This window comes from Pelophylax lessonae, assembly GCF_965119305.1.
Source record: "Pelophylax lessonae genome assembly, chromosome: 4".
NCBI lineage: Eukaryota > Metazoa > Chordata > Amphibia > Anura > Ranidae > Pelophylax > Pelophylax lessonae.
The window spans coordinates 659,123,562-659,150,970 of record NC_138771.1 but is presented as its reverse complement, the minus strand read 5'-3'; the positions used below and the strand labels follow the sequence as shown (position 1 = coordinate 659,150,970).

General features: G+C 44.9%; 1 protein-coding gene across 1 annotated transcript in view; it reads right to left on the bottom strand.

Annotated features, from left to right (window-relative positions):
• The window catches only part of LOC309553062 (uncharacterized protein), a gene marked incomplete at both ends in the record, with an annotated part of 78,451 nt that extends 62,483 nt beyond the window's left edge, over positions 1–15,968 (bottom strand). The window contains 3 exon segments of the mRNA XM_082253960.1: positions 14,656–14,711; positions 14,715–14,744; positions 14,748–15,968. Of these exon segments, the coding sequence (XP_082110086.1) occupies positions 14,656–14,711; positions 14,715–14,744; positions 14,748–15,968 (1,307 nt within the window).
• Between the last annotated feature and the right edge of the window lie 11,441 nt (positions 15,969–27,409).

The following is a 27,409-nucleotide window of genomic DNA, read 5'->3' as shown; positions in this document are numbered from 1 at the left end:
AACTCTATTGTAAGTATGAGGATTGTGTTTCCCTCTGTTTCCTATGTTGCAGGTATCTTCATGGACAGCTGTCTTCCTGCTCAAGTGAATGGATTTCATTGACATTTCTGTCTGCTCTAAATCCCTGGGAGGACTTCCCTTTTGGGGGAGGTGTTCTGGCAACCAAATGCCTTTAAATAACACATGTAAATATGTTGTGTTTGCTAACTGCAGGGATCTGTAGTTAGGATGTATATTTGCTGTGTACATACTTAAATTAAATGTATCAAAAATATACATTTAAATAATTATAATTATTTTTTGTTGTAAAAAGCCCTGTCCAAGTTTGTTCCTTTTTCCCTTCCCCTTTTTCTTATGGGATGCCCTTGCTTCTGGGCACCCTCTAGTGTGTGTGCTACTAGAAGGGAGAGTAGGAAAAAAACATTTCTGGCCCTCGGGATAGCTGGCCTTTGAGGAACCCCTATGGGGTTGAACCTCGGGCTGAAGCTGGAGCTCAGGATAGCTGGCCTTTGAGGAACCCCTGTAGGGGTGAACCTCGGGCTGGAGCTTGGGTTAGTTGGCCCGCAAAGTCCTCTGATCCGACCCCCAGACTGAGGACACTGTCCCCGCTTTGCATGGCCGATCCTGGGCGGGGGCGCCCAGGGCCGGCCCTACCATCAGTGGCGTAGCATGGGGGGTGCGGTGCAAAATTTAGGTGGGCGAAATCTTGTGCCGCCTACTCACTCCCGAGACGCTATGGTGTCCCCGCACTCCAGGCCGCCATGTCCCCTGTCAGGCTGCGCCCTGTTATTGGGTGAATAGGGTCATGTGGGGCAGCAGGGGGCCTGGCCTTTCTCAGATCCTGGGTGGCACATGCGCATGGGATGCTCCTGGAGTCCCGCCTCCGCCTCTGAACCGCGAACGTCTCTTCTCCTCCTCTCCTCAAGCAGGATCTCAAGTAAGTCAGCAGCCAGCCAGCCACACAGCCAGACAGAGGGAGTTAGGGCAGAGCAGTTAGGGTCAGTATAGGAATACTGTGGGTAGGACAGTGTACTGTAAAGGCTAGTGCAGTGGGCAGTGTAGTGCGGTGGGCAGTGTAGTGCAGTGGGCAGTGTAGTGTGGAGGGCAGTGTAGTGTAGTGCAGTGGGCAGTGTAGTGCAGTGGGCAGTGTAGTGTGGAGTGGAGTGGAGTGTGGTGGGCAGTGTAGTGCAGTGGGCAGTGTAGTGTGGTGGGAAGTGTAGTGCAGTGGGCAGTGTAGTGCAGTGGGCAGTGTAGTGTAGCGCAGTGGGCAGTGTAGTGTAGTGGGCAGTGTAGTGCAGTGGGCAGTGTAGTGCAGTGGGCAGTGTAGTGTGGGGGGCAGTGTAGTGTAGTGCAGTGGGCAGTGTAGTGTGTAGTGTAGTGCATTGGGCAGTGTAGTGCAGTGGACAGTGTAGTGCGGAGGGCAGTGTAGTGCAGTGGGCAGTGTAGTGTGGTGGGCAGTGTAGTGCAGTGGGCAGTGTAGTGTAGTGGGCAGTGTAGTGTGGTGGGCAGTGTAGTGCAGTGGGCAGTGTATTGTGGAGGGCAGTGGGCAGTGTAGTGCAGTGGGCAGTGTAGTGTGGAGGGCAGTGTAGTGCAGTTGGCAGTGTAGTGTAGTGCAGTGGGCAGTGTAGTGCAGTGGGCAGTGTAGTGCAGTGGGCAGTGTTGTGCAGTGGGCAGTGTAGAGTGGAGTGGAGTGGAGTGCAGTGGGCAGTGTAGTGCAGTGGGCAGTGTAGTGCAGTGGGCAGTGTAGTGCAGTGGGCAGTGTAGTGCAGTGGACAGTGTAGTGTGGTGGGCAGTGTAGTGCGGTGGGCAGTGTAGTGCGGTGGGCAGTGTAGTGTGGAGGGCAGTGTAGTGTAGTGGGCAGTGTAGTGCAGTGGGCAGTGTAGTGTGGAGTGGAGTGTAGTGCAGTGGGCAGTGTAGTGCAGTGGGCAGTGTAGTCTGGTGGGCAGTGTAGTGCAGTGGGCAGTGTAGTGCAGTGGGCAGTGTAGTGTGGAGGGCAGTGTAGTGTAGTGCAGTGGGCAGTGTAGTGCAGTGGGCAGTGTAGTGTGGTGGGCAGTGTAGTGCAGTGGGCAGTGTAGTGTAGCGCAGTGGGCAGTGTAGTGGGCAGTGTAGTGTGGTGGGCCATGTAGTGTAGTGCAGTAGACAGTGTAGTGTAGTGGGCAGTGTAGTGCAGTGTCGTGGACAGTGTAGTGTAGTGGGCAGTGTAGTGTAGTGCAGTGGGCAGTGTAGTGTAGTGGGCAGTGTAGTGCAGTGAGCAGTGTAGTGTAGTGGGCAGTGTAGTGTAGTGGGCAGTGTAATGTAGTGCAGTGGGCAGTGTAGTGTAGTGGGCAGTGTAGTGCAGTGCAGTGGGCAGTGTAGTGTAGTGGGCAGTGTAGTGCAGTGAGCAGTGTAGTGTAGTGGGCAGTGTAGTGGGCAGTGTAATGTAGTGCAGTGGGCAGTGTAGTGTGGTGGGCAGTGTAATGCAGTGGGCAGTGTAGTGTAGCGCAGTGGGCAGTGTAGTGGGCAGTGTAGTGTGGTAGGCAGTATAGTGTAGTGCAGTGGGCAGTGTAGTGTAGTGGGTAGTGTAACGCAGTGTAGTACAGTAGGCAGTGTAGTGTAGTGGGCAGTGTAGTGTAGTGCAGTGGGCAGTGTAGTGGGCAGTGTAGTGTAGTGCAGTGGGAAGTGTAGTGTAGCGTAGTGCAGTGGGCATTGTGGTGTAGTGCAGTGGGCAGTGTAGTGTAGTTGGCAGTATAGTGTAGTGCAGTGGGCAGTGTTGTTTAGTTGGCAGTGTAGTGCAGTGGGCAGTGTAGTTTAGTGGGCAGTGTAGTGTAGTGTAGTGGGCAGTGTAGGGCAGTGGGCAGTGTAGTGTAGGGCAGTGTAGTGTAGTGGGCAGTGTAGGGTAATGGGCAGTGTAGGGTAGGGTAGTGGGCAGTGTAGTGCAGTGTGGTGGGCAGTGTAGTGCAGTGCAGTGGGCAGTGTGGTGGGAAGTGTAATGTGGTGGGCAGTGTAGTGCAGTGTGGTGGGCAGTGTAGTTCAGTGTAGTGGGCAGTGTAGTGTAGTGGGCATTAATCACTCTGCATTAAGGGGGCCACTAATCACAGCAATACCCACAGCAGTACCAGCCAGCAGTAAATACAGCACAGTATCAGCCAGCAGTACTAACCTGAGCCAGCAGTAGCCACAGCAGTACCAGCCAGCAGTACCTACAGCACAGTACCAGCCTGAGTCAGCAGTACCCACAGCAGTACCAGCCTGAGCCAGCCATACCAGCCAGCAGTACCCACAGCACAGTACCAGCCTGAGCCAGCAGTACCAGCCAGCTGTACCCGCCAGCAGTACCAGCCAGATGTACCCACCAGCAGTTCTTTTCAAAACTTACCACCACAAAGAGTTGACTGCGCTCAAGACTGACCGACGCAAACCTGGAAAACCAGTTGCCAGTAGCAACATCATCAATACCAGCTAACATCACACACCTCACCAAAGAGAAGCTGTTGCAGCCATCACAATAGGGGTGAGTTAATTAAATGTTTGACCAAATACAATAGGCGCATTTTTAAGTTGATAATTTTGTACGGCCCCCCGAATGATTTTATAAATTCCCAAATTGCCCTTGGCAGAAAAAAGGTTCCCCACCCCTGGCCTAGAAGGACCCTATCACAGGAGGCAGTGGAGAGATTCATGCCGGAGAGGCAGCAGGAAGGAGGAAGCAGAGACAGTGAGTAAATCAGCACGGTGCAGGTACAAGACAAGGGGAAAGACTGTCATCAGTAACAGTACTTTCTTGAAGACTGCGGTGTGCCAACTCTTCATCTAACCTTGCCCTGGGAGATGCTAAACTTTTATTACAGTGCGAATCAATGCAGGGGGAATCAATGCAGGGCGGCCGGGCAGCGTGAAATCACGTCCATTTACTTGATTTTGTGCATGAGGTCTGGGGCAGGCACGCACTGCCCGCAACCTGCTCCCACTGGGATTGGAGACAACAGGAGCCAATCAGCGGGTCCAGCAGTCGCCAGGACCTGCAGATCATTCAGAGGAGAAGCAGAACGGCGGTCTGTGAGGGAAGAAAATAGAGATCTTGTGTTTCTGCTAAGCAGGAAACACGGATCTCTGTCTCCCCCCAGTCACAGCATTCCATCCCACACAGTTAGAAAGCACTCCCTAGGAGCACACTTAACCATTTGATCGCCCCTGGTGTTAACCCCTTTCCTGCCAGTGTCATTCATACAGTGACAGTGCATTTATTTTTAGCACTGATCACTGTATTGTTGTCACTGGTCCCCAAAAAGTGTCACTCACTGTCAGATTTGTCCGCCGCAATGTCGCAGTCCCGCTAAAAATTGCTGATCGCCGCCATTACTAGTAAAAAAAAGAAATTAAATAAATAAAAATTCCATAAATCAATTCCATAGTTTGTAGACGTGCTAGGTAACCTTTGCGTAAACCCACCCTTTGCAGCTATAAAAGCTTCAACCCTTCTGGGAAGGCTGTCCACAAGGTTTAGGAGTGTCTATGGGAATGTACAACCATTCTTCCAGAAGCGCTTTTGTGAGGTCAGGCACTGATGTTGAACAAGAAGGCCTGGCTCACTCTAATTCATCCCAAAGGTGTTCTATCGGATTGAAGTCAGGCCTGTCAAGTTCCTCTACCCCAAACTCGCTCATCCATGTCTTTATGGACCTTGCTTTGTGCACTGGTCCAAATCATTTGGTGGAGGGGATTATGGTGTGGGGTTGTTTTTCAGGGATTGGGCTTGGCCCCTTAGTTCCAGGGAAGGGAACTCTTAAGGCGTCAGCATACCAAGACATTTTGGACAATTTCATGCTCCCAACTTTGTGGGAAGAGTTTGGGGATGTCCCCTTCCTGTTCCAACATGACTGCGCACCAGTGCACAAAGTAAGGTCTGACCGGGGTTTTAACCCTCCCTTACTATGTCCAACATGAGAAAAAAAGTTTTGCTAATAGTTCTACTTTAGGGTGTAGAATGTCGATTTCGGCTCACTAGCATCCCCTGAAGACATGCGTTGGCATGAAACGCGTTGGGGCGAATCTACAAGCTGACGCCACACCACCATTTCTGGTCTTGGAGTTGGCGACTTCTGGAGTAAGTTCACTACTGTCTTTGACATGTAATGAGCAGCTGGATGCCTTTTATTATGCTTATGAAGTTAGTTTAACCACCTGCCCTCAGGATGGTTCACCCCCCTTCATGACCAGGCCAATTTTTTTGATACGGCACTGCGTTACTTTAACTGACAATTGCACAGTCATGCGACGCTGTACCCAAATACGTTATGTCCTTTTTTTTTCCCCACAAACAGAGCTTTTTTTGGTGGTATTTGATCACGATTTTTATTTTTTGAGCTCGGCAAAAAAAGAACAACAATTCTGAAGAAAAAAAAAGCTAAATTTTTTACTTTCTGACATGAAACATATCCAATACAATTTTTTAAAAAAAATCTAATTTCTTCATCAATTTATGCCAATATCTATATTTTTGGTAAAAAAAATCCCAATAATCGTATATTGATTGGTTTGCATCTACAAAATATGGGATATATACTGATTTTTTAATACTAGTAATAGCGACGATCAGCGACTTATAGCGGGACTGTGATATCGCGGCGCACTATCGAACACTAACTGACACTTTGAGGGAACCTGTGACACTAATACAGTGATCAGTGCTAAAAATATGCACTGTCACTGTACTAATGACACTGGCAGGGAAGGGGATAAATATCAGGGGGATCCAAGGGTTAACTGTGTGCCTAGCCAGTTTTTTTGTGTACTGTGGGGGAGGTGCTTTTACTAAGGGATGTGATGGATTGTATTCCCTGCTTTGTAGGAACACAAAATCCATCACTTCTCCCCCTTTCAGGATGGAGATCCGCCTTGTGTACATAGACAGAGCTCCATTCTATTTTCGCCCCCCCAACCACCCCTTTTCGATCTGGCGCTGGCGGCAGCTGGGCAGGGCACAGAGATGAGCAAAGGAAAGACGACCTCCTCTCATCTCTATGGCCTAGGAGGGCCGGTGTGACGTCATGACGTCACTTCCGGTTCCGGCCCCATGTACAGTACACAAGGCCATTTTTTTTTTTTTTTTTTTAAAGCAAAAGATACTTTTTTTTTTTTTTTTTGATGTTTTGCTTTTAAGGGTAGAGGAGAGATGTCCCTAGATCTCTCCATAAAGAGGACCTGTCATGCTTCATTGTTATCGCAAGGGATAAAAGTGATCAAAAAAAATAAAAAATTGTAACGGGACAGTGTAAAAAATTTTCAAAATGTAATTAAAAAAAAATATATAAAAATGTTAACCTTTAAAGCGCCCCTGTCCTAGCGCACAGTGGTGAACGCATACGTAGGTCACGCCCACATATGTAAATGGCGTTCTCACCACACATATGAGGTATTTCCGCGAACGTCAGAGCGAGAGCAATAATTCCAGCACCAGACCTCCTCTGTAATTCTAAAGTTGTAACCTTTAATAATTTTTAAAGAGTCGCCTTTGGAGGTTTTATAGCACTGTAATTGCGTGCGCAATTTTATAAGCGTGACATGTTAGGCATCTATTTACATCATCTTTCACAATATACAAACAAATTGGGGTATATATTGTGTTTTTTGTTTTTTTTTATTTATTAACCACTTGCGGACCGCCCACCGTATGTATATATATATATATATATATATATATATATATACATATATATAAATAAATATATATATATATATATATACAAATATATATATATATATATATATATATATATATATATATATACTGTGGACCACCCACCGTAGATACATTCCTAAATAGAAAAAAATTGGGCTAACTTTACTGTTTTCTTATTTTTTAATTTAAAAAAGTGTATTTTTTCCTTAAAAATTGCGTCCATAAGACCGCTGCGCAAATACGGTGTGACATAAAGTATTGCAACGATCTCCATTTTATTCTCTAGGGTCTCTGTTAAAAAATAAATAAATATATATATATATATATATATATATATATATATATATATATATACACACACACACATTATATATATATATATATATATATATATATATATATATATATATATATATATATAATGTTTGGGGGTTTCAAGTAATTTTTCTAGCAAAAAAATACAAATTTTTAATTGTAAACAACAAGTGTAAGAAATAGGCCTGATCCTTAAGTGGTTAAACTGGCGTTTCTGGCTCCATGTGGTGAGCGATCGTCTTCCCATACAGTGTTGCTGTGATTCAGACTCCCCCTAGTGGTGCAGAGTGGAAACTGTGATGAACAGATGGATGGATGGATGGATGGAGCTTTGATATCCACAGAGGGATGCTGTGTTGAGCTGTTAGCTGCTCTGAGCTGGTGAGTGCAGTTATTGTCTTCAATCACAAGTGGTGAAGTTTTCTTCTCTCTCTCTGGATGGTGGAATCACACTTGGATAGAGGGGACTTCTATAGGACTGTTTTTGTTGGACTGCTGTTTGTTACTATCACCTCCTTAATAACTCTCTGACAATCTTTTAGTTATCACTTGTATACCAGGGTGCTGCAAGTTTGATTTTTATTGCTTAGCATGTGATTGCTGTGATTAGACACAGCAATCATAAGGTATAGGACCATGTGATCACCAGGAAACAATGATAATGTGATTCCTCGGACACAGCAATTAGCGGGCTCTTGGGTGCGTGCTCTGTGAGACGCTCACGAGCCTCTGATGTGGGGGACGTGTTTAGCTAAACACAGAAGGTTTTTTTTACCTTACTGCAGAGAATGCATTTAGTAAAAAAAAAAAAAAACTTCTGTCTTTATAACCACTTTAATAAAAAGTGAACAATATACTGCATATTTATATATAGGGTGTCAGACGCATGTAAATATCACTATCATCGGCAAACTGATCCATGTGATGTCTCCTATCACCAAAGATGGTCTAGCATAGCAATATCTGATCCATTTCTGGGGTAGTCACCCCTATTCTAAGATCCAGAGATGTATAGTAACTAAGTAGAACTACTTCACTACTGTACTTAAGTACTGAAAGGCGGTATCTGTACTTTCCTAGAGTAGAATTTTTTTCTCCTACTTCCACTTTTACTTCACTACATGTTTTCGATAAATTTCAATACTTCTACTCCGATATTTTTATCTTGTGCTGCATAGTTACTCGTTACTATTATAAAAATTACCACTGCCAGAACAGTAGATGGCAGCTTTCATGAAGCTCAAAAAAATGTGTATAATGTCATGTGTACTTTTGACTTCTTTCTTTAATAACTTTAACTTTAATAACTTTAACTTTAATAAACTTTTGACTTTCCTATTTAATAACTACATAACACAGTACTTGTACTTTTACTTTCAGTACTTGAGTAGCAATTTTTTTTAAAAAAAACTACTGGTACTTTTACTTTCAGTACTTGAGTAGCAAAATTTTTAACAAAACTACTTGCAATACTTAAGTACAAAAAATGTTGAATACTTTAGTACTTCTACTCAAGTCACTTTTTGATCGAGCACTTCCACTTCTACTCAAGTCACTTTTTGGTCGAGCGCTTGTACTTTTACTCAAGTATGGGTTTCGAGTACTTTATACAACTCTGCTAAGATCCTACTAATGGTGACCACAGAGCTTTGTATACGATTGCCCTCCATTCTGGCCACATCCAACCACAGCCATCTGAAACTCTAAATCCATCCACAACTGAAAGAAATAGCAGCCTTCCCATGTCCTCATCAGCCAACTAGATCACCATTGAGATACAGTGGGCTATCCACCATTCTGAAGGGGACGCAGAGTTCCTGTATATCCTGTACCACCTTCTCCGTTCAGATCAGGGAAGTCCCCAGTAGCCCGTTCTCTGTAGACTGTGCATGTAAATCCACTGAGGTTAATAACTAGTGCAGCAGCTACACCTGATGAAACACACCGCCCCTGTATCCAGGAAATTTAGGGATGTGGCGGAGGCTGCTGTGGGATGAAATATAGTCCGAATCTAAAATAAAACACTGCATAAGAACCAATGAAGAACACCTGCCAAATGGAGAATATTGCAAAAGCAGAAATAATATAATAATTATACGTTGCTCACATTGTGATACATTTCATACATTTCAAACCATCATATTAATTGATTAGTGGGGTTCTATAAAACCTGGAATAGCAGTATATTAAACTGTCTAAGAGCCCATTCACACTAGCGCGGCACGACTCTGTACTACTTCGGGGGCGTCTTGTGAAGTCCCGTGCACCGCGACTTCGGCACGACTTGCACGGACTTCATATAATGAATGTCTATACAAGTCGCTCCGAGGTCGCCCCGAAGTAGTACAGGACCCTTTTTCTAAGTCGGAGCGACTTGTGTCGCTCCTATTAGAACCGGTCCTGTAGCAGTCAATGGGCCGCGAGGGAGCGCGACTTGTCAGGCTGACAAGTCGCGGTAGTGTGAATCGAGCCTAAGAGTAATAATACTAAAAAAAATAATTATTTAGTATGATAAATAAATAATGACATGAAACAATGGATTGAAACCACAACTAGGATGACATGTTCGAGGTTTACACCTCAAATAAGATTAATAGATGAAGGAAAGAGACACCTACCTACATCTATAAATAAATTATGTCGCAGATGGACCGCCTTAGGTGGCCCTGGGCAGGGTTCCAGAACACACTGGGGGCATAAAAGGGAGACACACCCCCAATGTGGCCTCTATGCCATGCTTGGAATCACAAACGTCTGCTGGATAACTACTGTATGAGATTAAAAGGCTATTATCAGTTGCCCAGTAATATTCCTATTTCAGTCTTTGCTCTTTAACCACTTTCCATCCTTAGGACGTACCCGCATGTCCTTGGATGGGAGTAGGGATATCTCGGTCAACACTACAGCAATGGTCGAAATATTTTTTAGATCTGGTGATGAAGTAAAAGTGATTGGAGTGGGCTCTATCGTGGAGAAAATCAGAATGTACGCCAATGACACACTTCTATACCTGGCAGACCCTGACGCCTCGCTAACGGCCGCACTTTCCATTATAGACAAATTTGGCTCCTTTTCAGGCCTAAAAATGAACTGGGATAAATCCCAAACACTTCCCCTTGACTCCTTCGCTCAGGTACGCCCCAGCATTGATCTCCCCTTCCAGAGGGTGAGTTCTTTTAAGTATCTTGGGGTCCGAGTGACTAATAACCAGGCAGATTATGTCCCCAATAATATCCAGCCTCTTCGGCTTAATAAAAGGGAAAATACAAGTGTGGGCACGCTTGCCTTTGGGCGTGATGGGTCACATAAACTTGATCAAAATGATACTCCTACCTAAGGTATTATACAGGTATGTTTTATGGCACTCCCCAATCTACTTACCTTTGAAACATTTTCAATTGTTGGAATCTCTCCTGAAGTAATTTGTCTGGGGAAACAGTAGGCATAAGCTACCTTGGAGAAAACTCAAAAATCCCACGGACCTTGGAGGTGCAGCACTTCCTGACTTTAACACGTATTACCTTGCGTCCCAACTCTTGTATTTCTTCCACATAGATAAAATAGATAAGGCCAGGTCACTATTGCTTCTGTGCCCTTCCTGGTCTCATCCCTCCTTAGACCCACTGAGTGTCATGCTTGGTGGGCTGGTGGGAGCGCGGCCACCAGGGGATAGAAATACATTGTTGTACCACTAAAGGTGTTTTTGGGATTTAGTGTCTGCTAGACTGGATCTCCCCAGGTATCACAGGTTTACACCTCTATGGCATAATCCCTCATTGTCTGAGTTCTGTTCTATCCCTGACCCCCAAATATGGAGCTCGAGGGGTATCTATTTTCTGCACCATATAATGGCGAATACCGATCTTAAAACCTTTTATCAACTTAGGGCTGATTTCGCTTTACGCACCCATATGTTCTTTAGGTACTTGCAACTTCGGCATGCATTTAGAGCCCAGTTTGGGCTGGGCTCTGGGCTCCATCCAACCCCTCCTCCCCCCCCCCCAGCAGAAAACTACTATCTATGTTATTGATGTAATTACAGGTCCAAACCACAAACAGCTAATTGCCTTGTTCGATACTGCGCTCCATCTCCCTTCTTCGACCAAGAACCAAGATAGCATATGATCTTAAGGGACACTGGGAGGGCCCACCTTTGACGATGAGGAATGGGGGGAGGCACTCGATACTCCCAAGCTGATCTTCCCTAAGCTATCAGACCGTCTAACTCAGCAATACATTCTTCACCACTCCTATCTTACCCCTGTTAGGTTGGCCAAATACAAAAGGGAACAGAGTACCTTATGTCCTATGTGCACCCAAGCTCAAGGTACTTTTTACCACCTCCTTTGGCAATGCCCATTGATACAAGGGTACTGGAGACAGATAGTTCAGTTCCTATATGACGAAATGGGGTCCCCCCTGACGCTTCACCCTAAACCCTGCCTGTTGGGGATTTTCCCTGACGGTGATCTGGACACATTTACTAAAATCTTTCTTCATGAGACTTTGTTTATAGCCAGGAATTGTATTGCCAGACAATGGATGCGCAATGTACCACCTGACCTCAATGCTTGGAAAATTGTAGTTAATAATACCTTGCCATATAAAGGCCTGATTTATATTAACAGGGGATGTCCCACAAAGTTTAATAAGGTCTGGTACAGGTGGTTTCAAGAGTCCCCTCATGGGGCTGTAGAGGCAATCATCGTTGTTGCCAATCTTACCCTCTGTCTCCTAGCTGGTATACTTTGGGAAACATTGTGTGCGGGCAACCTGCCGTTCATCCCCCGGAAACACTTATGTCCTGCTCCATTGTTTTACCTGCTGCCCTCCCCCATAGGGCTGCGGGTTAAATCCTCATGGTCTCATGTTTTTGTGTACCCACTTGATTAGTCCTATGTATTCACATTCCTCCTATTGTACTTCTTAGTGTTTGTCCTATTTTGTTGACACTGTGATTGACAGTACTGTACAGTGGAAGGGGTCCCAATTGACCCACAAAAAATCCCCAAACCTGGGATGGACCCACTCTGTTTTTTTTTTTTTTTTTTTTACTTTTGTGAAGGCTTTATTTACAAGGTCACGGATTCCCTGGCAGTAAATTAATAGGGCTAGGTGGCATAACTGGTTACTAACTAACTGGCTTACAGTATAGTAACAAAAAAAAAAAAAAAACACTTACAGTAGAAGGAGGTAGCTGCCATATATAGTAGTGGTAGAAAAGAACGCTACTATACATGGTGCAGACACTCCATAGTGTAGCATTAAACCATAATGAATTTATTGAATAAAATATAAAATTGCACTTACAAAGGTGGGGGGGGGGGCCAGATGGGCATGTACAAAATGTGTCTCGGGAAACCGTCAGTCAAAGTGGACTCCCAGCCTTGGTCAGCAGCATGGGGACATGGACTGGACCTGGACGGCAGAGCTGTGATATTCATAAATGTCGGTGCGGACTGTGGAAGGTGTATGATGCCTTGGGAATGAAGCTGTAAGTTGAAGTTCTCCACCGCCCAACGTCACCTGTGGCGCATGCACAGTCAGGAGCATTTTTCAAGGCTATCATGCCTCTTCATCAGACTCTGACGAAGAGGTGTGATAGCCTCGAAACACGTTCCCAACTGTGCAAGCTCCACAGTTGTCATCGGGGAGAAGAGAACTTCAGCTTACTGCATCATTCCAAAGGCTTCTTGGCTGGTGGTTTCCTGGCAGGCTGGCACACATTATGTATAGTACACGCCCACTCCTGGTGAATGGGCAGCAACACCCCCATAGTTACAGTGGTTGTTTTCTAATTAGCTTGGGACCACCCACGCTGATTTATTCCCGATTCACTTATCGGCTTACTATGTTCACTGTTTATTTCTGGCTGTTTAATGTACAATTATCCTTTGGCCATCAATTGTCATAGTATATCCTACATTTACAATTTCCCAGACTGATTGCATAGATGTTCCTGGTTGTAGTGCGCTGTGGTTTCAGTCACACACACAGTATATGATGTTCAGCACTTGCCAAGGTGGCTGAAGATCCAGCATTCAGATCGAACCTGGAGCTCATCCCTAATCACCAACACTTCACATTTAGATTAGAGAAAAAAACTTTATTCAAATCATTCACATCTCCTTTCCTAATTCCTCCTCCCATCCCCAGGACACATCTAGTGATTATAAGATACAACATCACAATGATACATTATATTAGGATCCATTATAAAAGGGATCCAATGGAATCATATTTGTAAACCATTCTATGAGGACACATTATATTATGATCTATTATAAAAGTCATCCAATAGAATTCTATTGGTGATTCATTCTATGGGGACACATTATATTAGGATCCATTATAAAAGTGATCCAATAGAATTCTATTGGTGATTCATTCTATGGGGACACATTATATTAGTATCTGTTAAGAAAGTCATCCAATAGAATTCTATTGGTGATTCATTCTATGGGGACATGATATATTATTATCCATTATAAATGTGATCCAACAGAATTCTATTGGTGATCCATTCTATGGGGGACACATTATATTAGGATTCATTATAAAAGTGATCCAATAGAATTCTATTAGTGATTCATTCTATGGGGACGCATTATATTAGGGTCCATTATAAAAGTGATCCAATAGAATTATATTGGGGATTCATTATATGGGGGACACATTATATTAGGACACATTATAAAAGTGATTTAATAGAATTTTATTGATGATCCATACTATGGAGACACATTATATTCTTATCCATTATAAATGTTATCCAACAGAATTCTATTGGTGATCCACTCTATGGGGACACATTATATTAGGATCCATTATAAAAGTGATCCAACAGAATTATATTGGTGATCCATTCTATGGGGACACATTATATTAGGATCCATTATAAAAGTGATCCAACAGAATTCTATTGGTGATCCACTCTATGTGGACACATTATATTAGGGACACATTCCAGTTCTAGTACATGCATTATTATAGTAATATCATTACAGTATATTGGTGACAAATCCAATTTTTTTCTTTCAGGTGTAATTCTTGGGGATCATTTCTTCATATATTTCCTCTGAGATTTTTACATCAATTTTCATCTATTTGAGAATCTATTGTTCATTTGTATTTGATAAAATATTCAAAAGAACAAACTCATTGTAAATATATTAATAATAAGGAATGAGACCGTCTACATATTCTAATCTTAGATGAAATTGGGTGTCTTGCACATATGGAAATATAAATATGTCTGTGACCCTAAAGGACCTTTTAAAAAATCTCACTTATATTTATTTATAATAGAAGAACCTTCAAGACACTGATGTAAGGCCCCACCCATTGCCTTATCATATTGGCTGAATATTCCACCAATCCTATCCCTCCTCCCTTTGATGTTGCCATACTCTGAGTGGAGTTCTCACATTTCCTGATTCCCTCCACAGAACTTTACACACCCTCCCCCTACATATATCCCAGCATGGAGGGGCTCAGTGAAGGTGTGGAGGTGTCGGATCGGGTCACACAGATCATAAAAGGAGATCCACCCGGCCTCATAATCCAGATATATCCTGACTCTGTTACTGGAGAGATTGGTGGGTAAGGGGATTCCGTTACTGTCATGTACCGCCGAATATTGATTATGAGTCCTGTACAAACCCCAGGACTTTTTATTCCACCCAATCAGTGACTGACGTTCGCTCCTATTTATACTGGGGTAACACATCCCAACTGTTCATTTATCTGATCCCCCGACATCCACTTCCCATTAATGCCTGCCTGAGGAGAAACTCCGACTGCTCAACACCTGAGACCAAAACTGAAATCTCTCTGGTGTTTCTGGACAATTCTGGTTTCTATCTGACCTGGATACAGTTTTCCTGTCATCTGATATCTGTAGATTATTACGAGCCGTGTTTACATCCAGTAATATGTCTGCAGCTCCCTGTATATAGAAGTTTACATTTACCCCTGTTATTATATCAGATAATGTGTGTAATGTGTGTGATATCCCAGCCACATCCAGACCCCCTCCATCATGGAGGAGTTTCTCATGTCTCTCTCTGTCCTCATTATCTCCATCCTCAGTATCACACAAGTCACCTGTGTCTGATTCCTGTAAGACAGTCAGTGGATCCGTCATGTTACACAGCTCCTCAATGTGACGCATCTTCCTGGACAGCTCCTCCTTCTTTATTTCCAGATCCCGAATGGAGATGGAGATCCGCTCTGCCCGCCCGGAGATCTCCCTCAGGATTCTCATCTCCAGGTCTTCCAGACGTCTCCTGAGATCTCTAAACAGGGCAGTGACTCTCTCTGTGTCACCAGCTGCTTTTTCTTCTACTTTCCTCCTGTGTTCCTGCAGACTCTGGACTCTTTCCTCCGTCTCCTCTCTCTTTGTCAGAAGTTTCTGCAGAACTTTCCTCAGTGTCTCCTTCTTCTTCTCAGAAGCCTCATCCAGTATCTCCACCTGGTGTCCTCGATGTTCTCCAGCCAGACTGCAGGACACACAGATACAGGTATCATCCTCAGTGCAGTAATACTCCAGGATCTTCTTATGGACGGAGCATTTCCTGCTCACCATGGACAAGGTGGGGTCACATAAGATGTGTTCTGGGGACTTTTTGTGGACTCTCAGGTGTTTATCACACAGAGAAACCTCACAGAGCAGACAGGATCTAACAGCAGGTACAGGAGAGTCCACACAGTGAGTACAGAAAACTCCTCCTGGGGTCTCCTCTTGATTTGGCTGAGCAGACTGGAATTTCTCCACGATGTTACATAGAGTAATGTTCGTCCGCAGTGCAGGACGACTCCTAAACCTTTTTCGGCACACAGGACAGAAGTAATCTCCAGACCCCTCCTGTGTATCCAGCACACGATCAATACAGAGCCGGCAGAAGTTGTGCCCACATTTCAGATTTACAGGATCTGTATAAATGCCCAGACAGACGGAACATTCCAGCTCAGCTATGAGATCAGCAGACGCCATCCTTGACAGACGCGAGACAGGAAACTGAACGACACTGGGGGAAGAATGCAGTTGGGAGGGGTCATATCCTTCTACACAGGACATGTTTGGATCTGAACTGTGTAATTTGACATAGAGAAGTACAAAGTACAGAGGGGGGGAGGTGTTTTCCACAGTAGCGAAGATGATCACACCTCCCGAGTCCCTACTTTAGAAGAGAGAGGAAGAGGGAACAATTGTTCTTTTCTATAAAATTGTATGTAAGTGATCACTGAGCTGATGTACTGTCCTAACACACTTAGAAGTAGGGCTTATGGACTTTAAAAACCGAACGATAATTTAACCACTTTACCACCAGAGGATTTTGCTGTCTTACGTCCAGGCCACTTTTTGCGATTCGGCACTGTGCAACTTTAACTGACAATTTGCGAGGTCATGCAACGCCGTACCCAAACGAAATTTACGTCCTTTTTTTCCCACAAACAGAGCTTTCTTTTGGTGGTATTTGATCACCTCTGTGCTTTTTATTTTTTGCAATATTAATTAAAAAAATGCGAAAATTTTGAAAAAATAACAATATTTTTCTACTTTGACAGTTCAAAAATATCCAATATATTCCATTTTTGTCATATATTTAGGCCAAAATGTATTTAGCTACATGTCTTTGACAAAAAAATTGTCAATGAGCGTATTTTTAACCTCTTTATGACCGGAAGGCTTTACCCCATTCCTGACCAGGCCATATTTTGCGATTCGGCACTGCGTTACTTTAACGGACAATGCAACTCTGTACCCAAATAAAATTGATGTCCCTTTTTTCCCCACAAACAGAGCTTTCTTTCGGTGGTATTTGATCACCTGTGCGATTTTTACTTTTTGCGCTATAACCAAAAATAGAGCGACAATTTTGAAAAAATAACAATATTTTTCACATTTTTTATATGAAATCCCCCCCCCCCCCCCCAAAATGTAAAAATCAATATTTTTTATCATTTTAGGCCAATTTGTTTTCTGCTACATATTTTTGGTGAAAAAAAAAATCACAAAAAGCGTATTTTGATTGGTTTACGCAAAAGTCATTGCGTTTACTAACTAAGGGAAAGATTTTTGTCATTTTTATTGCTTTTTTAACGAGTAAATGCGATTTTTTTTGCGGGACTGCGACATTGCGGCGGACAGATCGGACCCTTGACTGATATTTTTGACACTTTTGGGGTTACCAGTGACATTACTATAGTAATCAGTGCTATAAATATGCACTGTTACTGTAAAAATTACACTGGCAGGGAAGGGGTTAGCTTTTATTGGTGATTAAGGGGTTAATGTATGCCTGGTGCTTACTAACGTGTGTGGGGGGAGGGGATTGTGTGACACAGGCACAGATCGCAGGTTTAGCTATGCTGAACCCTGCAATCTGACCCTGCCTGTCACTTAGGAGATCCGCCCGTTTTGTTTACACAAGCGGGCGGATTTCCACACTCAAATCCCCGACGATCGGGGAAGAGCGGCGGTGATCGCCGCTGCTCGTCCCCTGGCCCGACTCCCGCTGTAACTGAATACAGCGGGAGCGAGTCTCCGGCGGCGCACGCGCGCCGCCCACAAGGGGAGGAGTCCAGCTATGTAGGTCTACGTCGCTGGAAGGGAACGAGCCACTTTGCCGCAGTACAGTCCCAGTGACTGGTCGGCAAGTGGTTAACCTCAGTGATTGAACAGTAGACATGGAAGTCTATGTGCTTGTTCCTTGAACAACCATTTTACTGCTGTGAAAGATGTGAGCAAGTTGGTCATTTGGAAGCCCAGATTCTGGAACTAAAGTTGGCAACAACCTGGATAGGAGAGTGACCCTACCCATCAGGTGCTGGCTGGGGTCAGTATAGAGGATGGTGTTGTTATGGAGGGTTATAGTTAGAAGGCAAGGTAAAAGGAAACATGTTAGTGAAGCTAGTTCTTAGCTCATGCATCCCATGCCAACTTGCATGATGTTGGGGATATCAGCTCAGGAGTGGCATTGCTGGAGCAGACTACCTCCTCTAGCTACCAGGAGAGTGATTACATGTGTAAGGCTGAGGGCAGAGGTACAGGCACAGTTGAAGGATAAATATGGCAGTCTGTCACAAAGACCATCATTTCCAAACAGTATGTTGTTTACTAGGCACTTGGGTTTACCACATTAAAGAGGAGTTCCGGCCACAAAATAGATAAAATCGATTTTGGGCAATCCGCTTGCTAAGGGGAACCTGAAAATGAAATGGATACTGGCGATTTTTTTTTTTTGGTCACTTACCTTATTATAGAAGAAAATACACTCACCTTCCTTCCATTTCCTCCCTCTGCGGCCGCGGCCCGCGCCGTCACTTCCTGTTTGCGATGATTCCTGGTAGCTGAACGTCATCGCTCCCAGGAATCAATGCGCCTGCACCAGCCCCGCTCGTCACTTCCGGTGCAGGCGCGACATTCACTGCTAAATAGCTTCTGAGCATGCCCAGAAGCTGTGCAGGGATGCCGCGCCTGCACTGGAAGTGACGAGCGGGGCTGGTGCAGTGCATTGTGGGACTCCGACGTCACGGAAGAGGACACGAAGAGGGACGCTGCGGCTTCAGCTGCCCACACCTGAGATGGCAGCGCTGGAGAAGAAATGTTCAAGGTAAGTATTTCTTCTTACAGGTAAGTGCGACCCGGGACAGTTCAGAGGCTGGTCCAGGTCCTGGGCTTTTTCCTGATGGTGTATTTTTTTTTTTTTTGCTGTTCTAATCTCCTCTTGAGTTATTGGGTTGTCCAGGGGTTGCAGTTTTTCTATTGCTACTTTTGATAGTTTTGCTTCCCTTTGTTTTCTTTTTAATTCTTCCTCCCCAGTCTCTTCTTGCCTTACCAAGTAAAGGGCGCTATAGTAGCTGTGAAAAACGTTTGCAATGTCTGAAGTTTCAAAAACCGTCTCTCCTTTGTTCAAAAACAAGAATAATTAAAAACCTGTGACTGTGACCAGCTACTTATGTAGGAGTAAAAATAAAGTAAGAGAAAAAGAACCAATGTAATTTTCCCCCCACACACCTCTTTTTCACATATTTGGTGATTCTACAGGCTTATACTTCACTCTCTATTCCCTTTTGGACTTTGCACCTATTATTAGGGGTCCTAGGACACACTCAGTATTATGCCATTCACTTGGGTTTCGGCTTCTTCGTGATCTCACCAATATTGTACCTTTTATAATTTTTATCCTTATCTATCATATTTACCTATGCAGTTTTACTATTATTATAGATATACACTTCTATGAGTGAAGGGTTTGATATTCCCTTTCGGAGAGCCGTGTTGCACATACATTTGATTCACCATGCCTGCTTGACACACACGGGCTTCAACCCCTCAGTTCCCTGGCTGGACATACCCTTGCATGACCCGTTACCTCTAATTCTCATATACTCGATATCATACTGTAAGTTATACTCTGATTGGTTTAAGACCTTGTGATTATTGGATATATACTGTTGTTTATTTATGTACATTATTTCTAGATACTTAAACTGTGCCTACTCCTGACGAAGTGAAATTTGTTCACGAAACACGTTGAGTCTCCTACAGGCCATTTCTGCAAGTTTATACATGCGATCAACTGTCATAGGACTATATACAATATTTTTTTTTGTACTTTATGTTTTTATCATGATATTATTGTATTACCTTGTACTATTATTATGGTCTTACATATTTACAACTGTATCATTTATGGCTACTCCCATATTCTGGGGCTACATATTGAGCATTACTGGTTCTACCAATAAATTTACTATGCATTTACATTGGTTCTTTTTCTCTTACTTTATTTTTACTCCTACAAACAGTAAGTAGCTGGTCACACCTCATATAAAGTCCCCAGTTTTTAATTATTCTTGTTTTTGTTCATGCGCATTTAGGGATGGAGACTCTGTTGGCCATGAGTCTCATATAAAGTCCCAAACTCCTCCCCCCATGTCTCTTCTTTGTCGTTTTTCACCTTTTCTATATAACTTAGTGATTTTTTATTTTTTAAAACTTTTGCCAAATATTTTCCTGGTTTATTCCCCATCTATATCTTTCTTTTGCTACCCTATTGAAGACCTGTATTGTTTCTTGCTCCATTAATTATTTTAATTGATCTCTTTTTAATATTAGTAATTGCTCTACTTCAGTGATTATATACTTTTTGTGTATCTGTTCCAGCTCAAATATTTCTTTAATTTCTTTTTCCATTTCGCTTTTCCTTTCCTTCTTTTTTCATGCTGCTATTGAAATCAACACTCCCCCAATATAGGCCTTATGTGCTTCCCAAATCGTTGTTATTGGGATCTCCGGGAATCATTCAGTAAAATATTGTTCAATTTTGTTTTTTATTTTATTTTCTATTTCTAAATCTTGAATCAATTCCTCGTTCAGCCTCCATGTACCTGTTCTTTTTTGTGTTCCCAAATGAACTATTATCGGTGCATGATCTGAAAGTGTTGTTATTTCAATAGATGAGTTTACTACCATTTCCAAGAGTCTATGTTCCACTAGGATATAATATAGCCTTGAATACCTGTCATGCACCAGGGAATGGAAAGTAAAGTCTTTTGTCTGCGGATGTTGAACTTTCCATACATCCACCAATTGACATTGATGTAGCTTCTTCTTTACCATTCTGAGTTTACGCTCTCCATTCCCCATTGCATTCTACATACTGTCCATTCGTGGATCCATGCAGAAATTCAAGTCTCCTGCTAAAATTAGATGACCCTTCTTAAATTCAGTCAATTTCCCCAGGACCTCATTCAAGTAGCTCTTCGGGTTTTTGTTAGGGCAGTAGACGTTTGCCAATGTGCATTCCATACCTTGTAAAGTGCCTTTCAAGACTAGAAAAACAGCCCTCAGGGTCTACCCTCCTATCTTCTATTCCAAATGTAACACCTTTTGATATTCCTATTGTTACCCCTTTTGCTCTTCTAGTTGAAGAGTCCCCATAATACCATATTGGGAAAGCTTTTGAAAATAGTTTTACATTTGTATCCTGTGCTATGTGCATTTCTTGTAGAAAAACTACATTTGCAGAATACCTATTTACTTCCCTTAATACCTTATGTCTCTTTTCTGGAGTGCTAAGCCCTCTAACATTATAAGTTAGTACATTTCAAGTTGTCATATTAAATCTCAATCTCCTCTCTCTCTTCAGCCTCCCCTCCCCCCCCCCCCCCCTGGTGTCCCCTCCTCTAATAGCGAAGGTGGTGGTTGGTCAGGTCTACCCTGGGGGGCTATAAAGGAGACTCCAGTGGCATTAGGGAAGCTCACTGAGAAGTAGAATTTTTGGCACTGCAACCCCCTCCCCCATCCTCCACCCCGCTTTCTTCCCTTGCCCCATCTCCCCCCTCCTCCCCCCAGATGAACATCCCTCCCCTTCCATTGATCTCACAGGTAGGGGGATTGACCTTTTCCTGGTCATATAGCAGGACCCAGTGGCGTAGCGTGGGGGGTGCAGGGGGGGGGGGGGCGGCCGCACCAGGCGCAACATCTGGGCGGGGCGCATCCGCAGTGTCACTCTGTCTGTCTGACTCTGACATACACAGTTCACACACTGTCTGCGGCTGCCTCCATCTTTAGGCTGGGAGATGTCCAGTGCGGCCACCCTATGGCTGAAAATGGTGGGTCGGGGCCGGGCTGGACTGTGCCTCACCTGTCCATTGGTGTAGGGTGGGGTGGCGTTGCAAGCCAAGCCCCGCCTATGCCGCTTCTCCTCACTGCTCAGTCAGTTTAGCAGCGAGTGAGTCAGCAGCCTAGTGCTTTTTTTTGTGGGTTTTTTTTTTAATCACCTGATTAGAGCCAGAGGCTCTAATAGGCTTAAAAGCAAGCCACCCATTGTGTGACAATAGCGAATAAAAAATTTGCTATTGTCACACGGATCCTCCTCCTGATTGGCCGAAAGGCAAACGCATGCCATTGGCCGAGGAGGAGGCGGGAGGACTCGAGGAGACGCGGGAAACTGAGGAGAAGCTGCCGCTGCAGGTAAGTCTCTCTGCATTGAAGGGGGCACACTGGTCTCTCTGCATTGAAGGGGGCACGCTGGTCATTCTGCATTGAAAGGGGGCACGCTGGTCTCTCTGCATTGAAAGGGGGCACGCTGGTCTCTCTGCATTGAAGGGGGGCACGGCATGCTGGTCACTCTGCATTGAATGGGGCACGCTGGTCTCTCTGCATTGAAAGGGGACACGCTGGTCTCTCTGCATTGAAAGGGGGCACGCTGGTCTCTCTGCATTGAAAGGGGGCACGCTGGTCACTCTGCATTGATTGGGGCATGATGATCTCTCTGCATTGAAGGGGGGCACTCTGGTCATTCTGCATTGAAAGGGGGCACGCTGGTCATTCTGCATTGAAAGGGGGCACGCTGGTCATTCTGCATTAAAAGGGGGCACGCTGGTCATTCTGCATTGAAAGGGGGCACGCTGGTCATTCTGCATTGAAAGGGGGCTTGCTGGTCACTCTGCATTGATGGGGGCATGCTGGTCATTCTGCATTGAAAGGGGGCACGCTGGTCATTCTGCATTGAAAGGGGGCACGCTGGTCTTTCTGTATTGAAAAGGGGCATACTGGTCACTCTGCATTAATGGGGGCACGATGATATCTCTGCATTGAAGGGGGGCACGCTGGTCATTCTTCATTGAAAGGGGGCACGCTGGTCATTCTGCATTGAAAGGGGGTATGCTGTGGTCATTCTGCATTGAAAGGGGGCATGCTGTGGTCATTCTGCATTGAAAGGGGGCACACTGGTCTCTCTGCATTGAAAGGCGGCACACTGGTCTCTCTGCATTGAAGGGGGGCACGGCACGCTGGTCACTCTGCATTGAATGGGGCACGCTGGTCTATCTGCATTGAAAGGGGGCATGCTGGTCTATCTGCATTGAAAGGGGGCACGCTGGTCACTCTGCATTGATGGGGGAACGATGATCTCTCTGCATTGAAGGGGGCACGCTGGTCATTCTGCATTGAAAGGGGGCATGCTGGTCTTTCTGCATTGAAAGGGGGCATGCTGTGGTCATTCTGCATTGAAAGGGGGCATGCTGGTCTCTCTGCATTGAAAGGGGACACGCTGGTCACTCTGCATTGAAAGGGGGCACACTATACCTTGATTACTGAAAGCCCCTTTTACACTTTTGTGACCTCAAAGTCGGGTTAGGGGGTGTAAATTACTTGCCTTGCCCCGGGTGCTGACAACCCACGCTACGCCACTGGCAGGACCATAGTTAAACTATCAGGATTTTCGTAGCCGACTGCTTTTTAATTCTAGGGTGGTACTCTAGCAAGCATTTTATGCTAGACCTACCTCCTCTATTTATGAGGCATAGGTCCAGAACCTGCCAGATCTGCAGTTTCCCCATCCCCATCTCCTATTTCATACTATAGCTTCCCCTTCTCCCCCCACCTTCATCCCCCCCCCCCCCCCCCCAGTCCAACAAAGAAATCCCTTCCTCTCTTTCCTTTCACTCTAGTAGATTTTTTCCTCCTCGTTACTGGCCATTCTGGTATGTTCGGTATGGGAATTTCTAATTTATTGCAAAAGTCTTATAAATCTTCTGGGAAGCCCCAATTGTACTGTATATCGTGATATTGCATTAACTCTAGGAGTGGTTTCAAGTGTCTTTTTCGATTAAGTGTCTCCTGCGATAGATCCGCAAAGATCCGAAGATTGGCACTTTTGTATTTAATTAGAGGCTTCCCCCTCATGTTCCTCTAGACCTGTGTTCTTTTTCCTCTACTCCAACACTGAACACCGAGCTGAGAACCTCCACTTACAACCAAGTCCTGCCGAATAATCTTGGTAACTTCTGGGTTCGTGTGTATCTGTCTCCGGGTCCACCCCTGTGTTCCCCGCCACTCGTCCACGGCAATCCCAGCTGATCAGCTCCTTGGAGCTCTAGAGACCCGCCACCAGGAAGACCCGCTCTAGGGGGGTAAGAAGAGAGGTGGGTGTGAGAACAATGTGAGGAAAGCGCCCTCAATGCTGCATCAGTGGTATGGTTCCACCAGGAGCTCCAAACTCGAGCTCTCTGCCTGTCGCTATGTTAGGCTCCTCCCCTCTGACTTGAGTGGACAGGGAAATATCCTAGTGGTGACTGACCACTTTACCCAGTATGCCCAGGCATTTCTGACTAAAGTCCAGCAAGCATCCACTGTGGCCAAGATCCTGGGAGAGAAGTTTTATGTCCTACCTCAACGCATTTACTCCGACCAGGGGGGAGATTTGGAGAGCAGCCTCATCAAGAGACAATTAGGCCTTTTGGGCATTTAGAAGTTAACCACAACTCCCTGTCACCCTCAAGGGGACCCCCAGCCAGAAAGGTTAAACCCTCTTAGACATGCTTGGAACTCTCATTTTGGAGCAGAAACAGCATTGGAGTAAGCATATCGCAGCCATTGTGCATGCCTATAACAGCACTGAAAATGATGCCACAGGCTAGTCCCCATATAGCCTAATGTTTGGTAGGGAAGCTTGGCTGCCAGATGACTTAGCCTTAGGTACATCCCTAGATCACACCTCCTTGACACCCCATCGAGGGTATGTAGACCGTTTGAGGAAGAGTCTAAAGTCAGCATACGAGAAAGCGCAAGCTGCCTTAGAAGCAAGAGGAAGCAAAACAAAAGAAAATTTGATCTGAAGGTGAGGGTACAGTATCTCACAAAAGTGAGTACACCCCTCACATTTTTGTTAATATTTTATTCTATCTTTTCATGTGACAACACTGAAGAAATTACACTTTGCTACAATGTAAAGTAGTGCGTGTACAGCTTGTATAAGGCCCCGTTCACACTGGGGAGACGCTACTTGCCGGGGCGACCTCATAGGTTGCGGCGCGCTGCTCACACCGCGACCTCGGAGCGGCCGGCACGGACTTCATAACATTGAAGTCTATGCAGGTCGCTCCTGGTCGCCCCAAAGAAGCTCCGGACCCTTTTTCTAAGTCGGAGCGACTTGTGTCGCTCCTATTAGAACGGGTCCGCAGCTTCTCTATGGAAGGCGACCTACGGCGACCTGTCAGGCGACCAGGTCGCCTGACAGGTCGCCCCAGTGTGAACGGGGGCTTACAGTGTAAATTTGCAGTCTCCTCAAAATAACTCAACACACAGCCATTAATGTCTAAACTGCTTGCAACAAAAGAGAGTACACCCCTAAGTAAAAATGTCCAGATCGGGCCCCTAAGTGTCAATATTTTGTGTGGCCACCATTATTTTCCAGCACTGCCTTAACCCTCTTGGGCATGAAGTTCACCAGAGCTTCACAGGTTGCTAATTGAGTCCTCTTCCACTCCTCCATGACAACATCACGGAGCTGGTGGATGTTAGAGACCTTGCGCTCTTCCACCATGCTCAATAGGGTTTAGGTCTGGAGACATTCTTTGCAAGTCCATCACCTTTACCCTGAGCGTCTTTAGAAAGGCAGTGGTCATCTTGGAGGTGTGTTTGGGGTTGTTATCATGTTGAAATACTGCCCTGCAGACTAGTCTCCGAAGGGAGGGAATTATGCTCTGCTTCAGTATGTCACAGTACATGTTGGCATTCATGGTTCTCTCAATGAACTGTAGCTTCCCAGTGCTGGCAGCACTCATGCAGCCCCAGACCATGACACTCCCACCACCATGCTTGACTGTAGACAAGACACACTTGTCTTTGTACTCCTCACCTGGTTGCCGCCACACACGCTTGACACCATCTGAACCAAAAAAGTTTATCTTGGTCTCATCAGACCACAGGAGATGGTTCCAGTAATCCATGTCCTTTGTCTGCTTGTCTTCAGCAAACTGTTTGCGGGCTTTCTTGTGCATCATCTTTAGAAGAAGCTTCCTTCTGGGACTACAGCCATGCAGACCAATTTGATGCAGTGTGCGGCGTATGGTCTGAGCACTGACAGGCTGACCCCCCACCCCTTCAACCTCTGCAGCAATGCTGGCAGCACTCATACGTCTATTTCCCAAAGACAACCTCTGGATATGACGCTGAGCACGTGCACTCAACTTCTTTGGTCGACCATGGCCAGGCCTGTTCTGAGTGGATCCTGTCCTGTTAAACCGCTGTATGGTCTTGGCCACCATGCTGTAGTTCAGTTCCAGGGTCTTGTCAAACTTCTTATAGCCTAGGGGCCATCTTTAAGTAGAGCTCTCAGAGAGTTCTTTGCCATGAGGTGCCATGTTGAACTTCCAGTGACCAGCGATAACACCAAATTTAACACACCTGCTCCCCATTCACACCTGAAACCTTGTAACACTAACGAGTCACATGACACCGGGGAGGGAAAATGGTTAATTGGGCCCAATTTGGACATTTTCACTTAGGGGTGTGCTCTTTTTTATTGCCAGCGGTTTAGACATTAATGGCATTAATGTGTTGAGTTATTTTGAGGGGACAGCAAGTTTACACTGTTATACAAGCTGTACACTCACTACTTTACATTGTAGCAAAGTTTCATTTCTTCACTGTTTTCACATGAAAAGATATAATAAAATATTTACAAAAGTGTGAGGGGCAGGGCTGTCTTTAATATTTATTGGACCCTGGGCAAACATTTTCTTGGGCCCCACCCCAGCCCAGCCCAGCGCCAACCACCACCCCCTCCCCCCCAAGTCCTCAGAATGCAATTCCGCTCTCCGTCTGGTCTGAGGCATACAGTAAGTGTCAGCTAGACTCAAAATCAGTTTGCAGATCAGGCAGATCAGGCAGCAGTTGCGATTGGTTTCAGAGGTTACAGCATTGATTAGTTGCTAGAGATTACAGCACAACATTTCTACTCGCTGGCTGGTTGCTAAAGGCTACTGCACATCCTTATCACTCACCTATTAATTGCTAGAGGTTACTGCACAACACTCACATATTGGTTGCTAGAAGTTATGAACATCCTTACTGCTTACTGATTGGTTGCTAGAGGCTACTGCACATCATTACTGCACACCTATTGTTTGCTAGAGGTTACTGCACATCTTTATCGCTCCCTCTCACAGATTGGTTGCTAGAGGTTACTGCCCATCATTACCACATGATGATTGGTTGCTAGAGGTTACATCATTATTGCTCAGCTATTGTTTGCAAGAGTTTACTGCAAAACCTTACTGCTCCCACTCACTGATTGTTTGCTAGAGGTTACTGCACACAATTAACGCTCACTGATTGGTTCCTAGAGGTTAATTCACATCATTACTGCTAACCTATTGGTTGCTAGAGGTTATTGCACATCATTTTCACTCCCTGATTGGTTGCTAGTGGTTACAGCACATCATTATTGCTCACCCATTGGTTGCTAAAGGTCATGGCAAAACCTTACTGCTCCTGCTCACTGTTTGATTGCTAGAGGTTACTGCACATCAATACCAATCACTGATTGGTTGCTACAGGTTACTGCACATAATTACTGCTCACATATTTGTTGCTAGACATTAGTGCACATCATTACTTCTCACTGATTGGTTCCT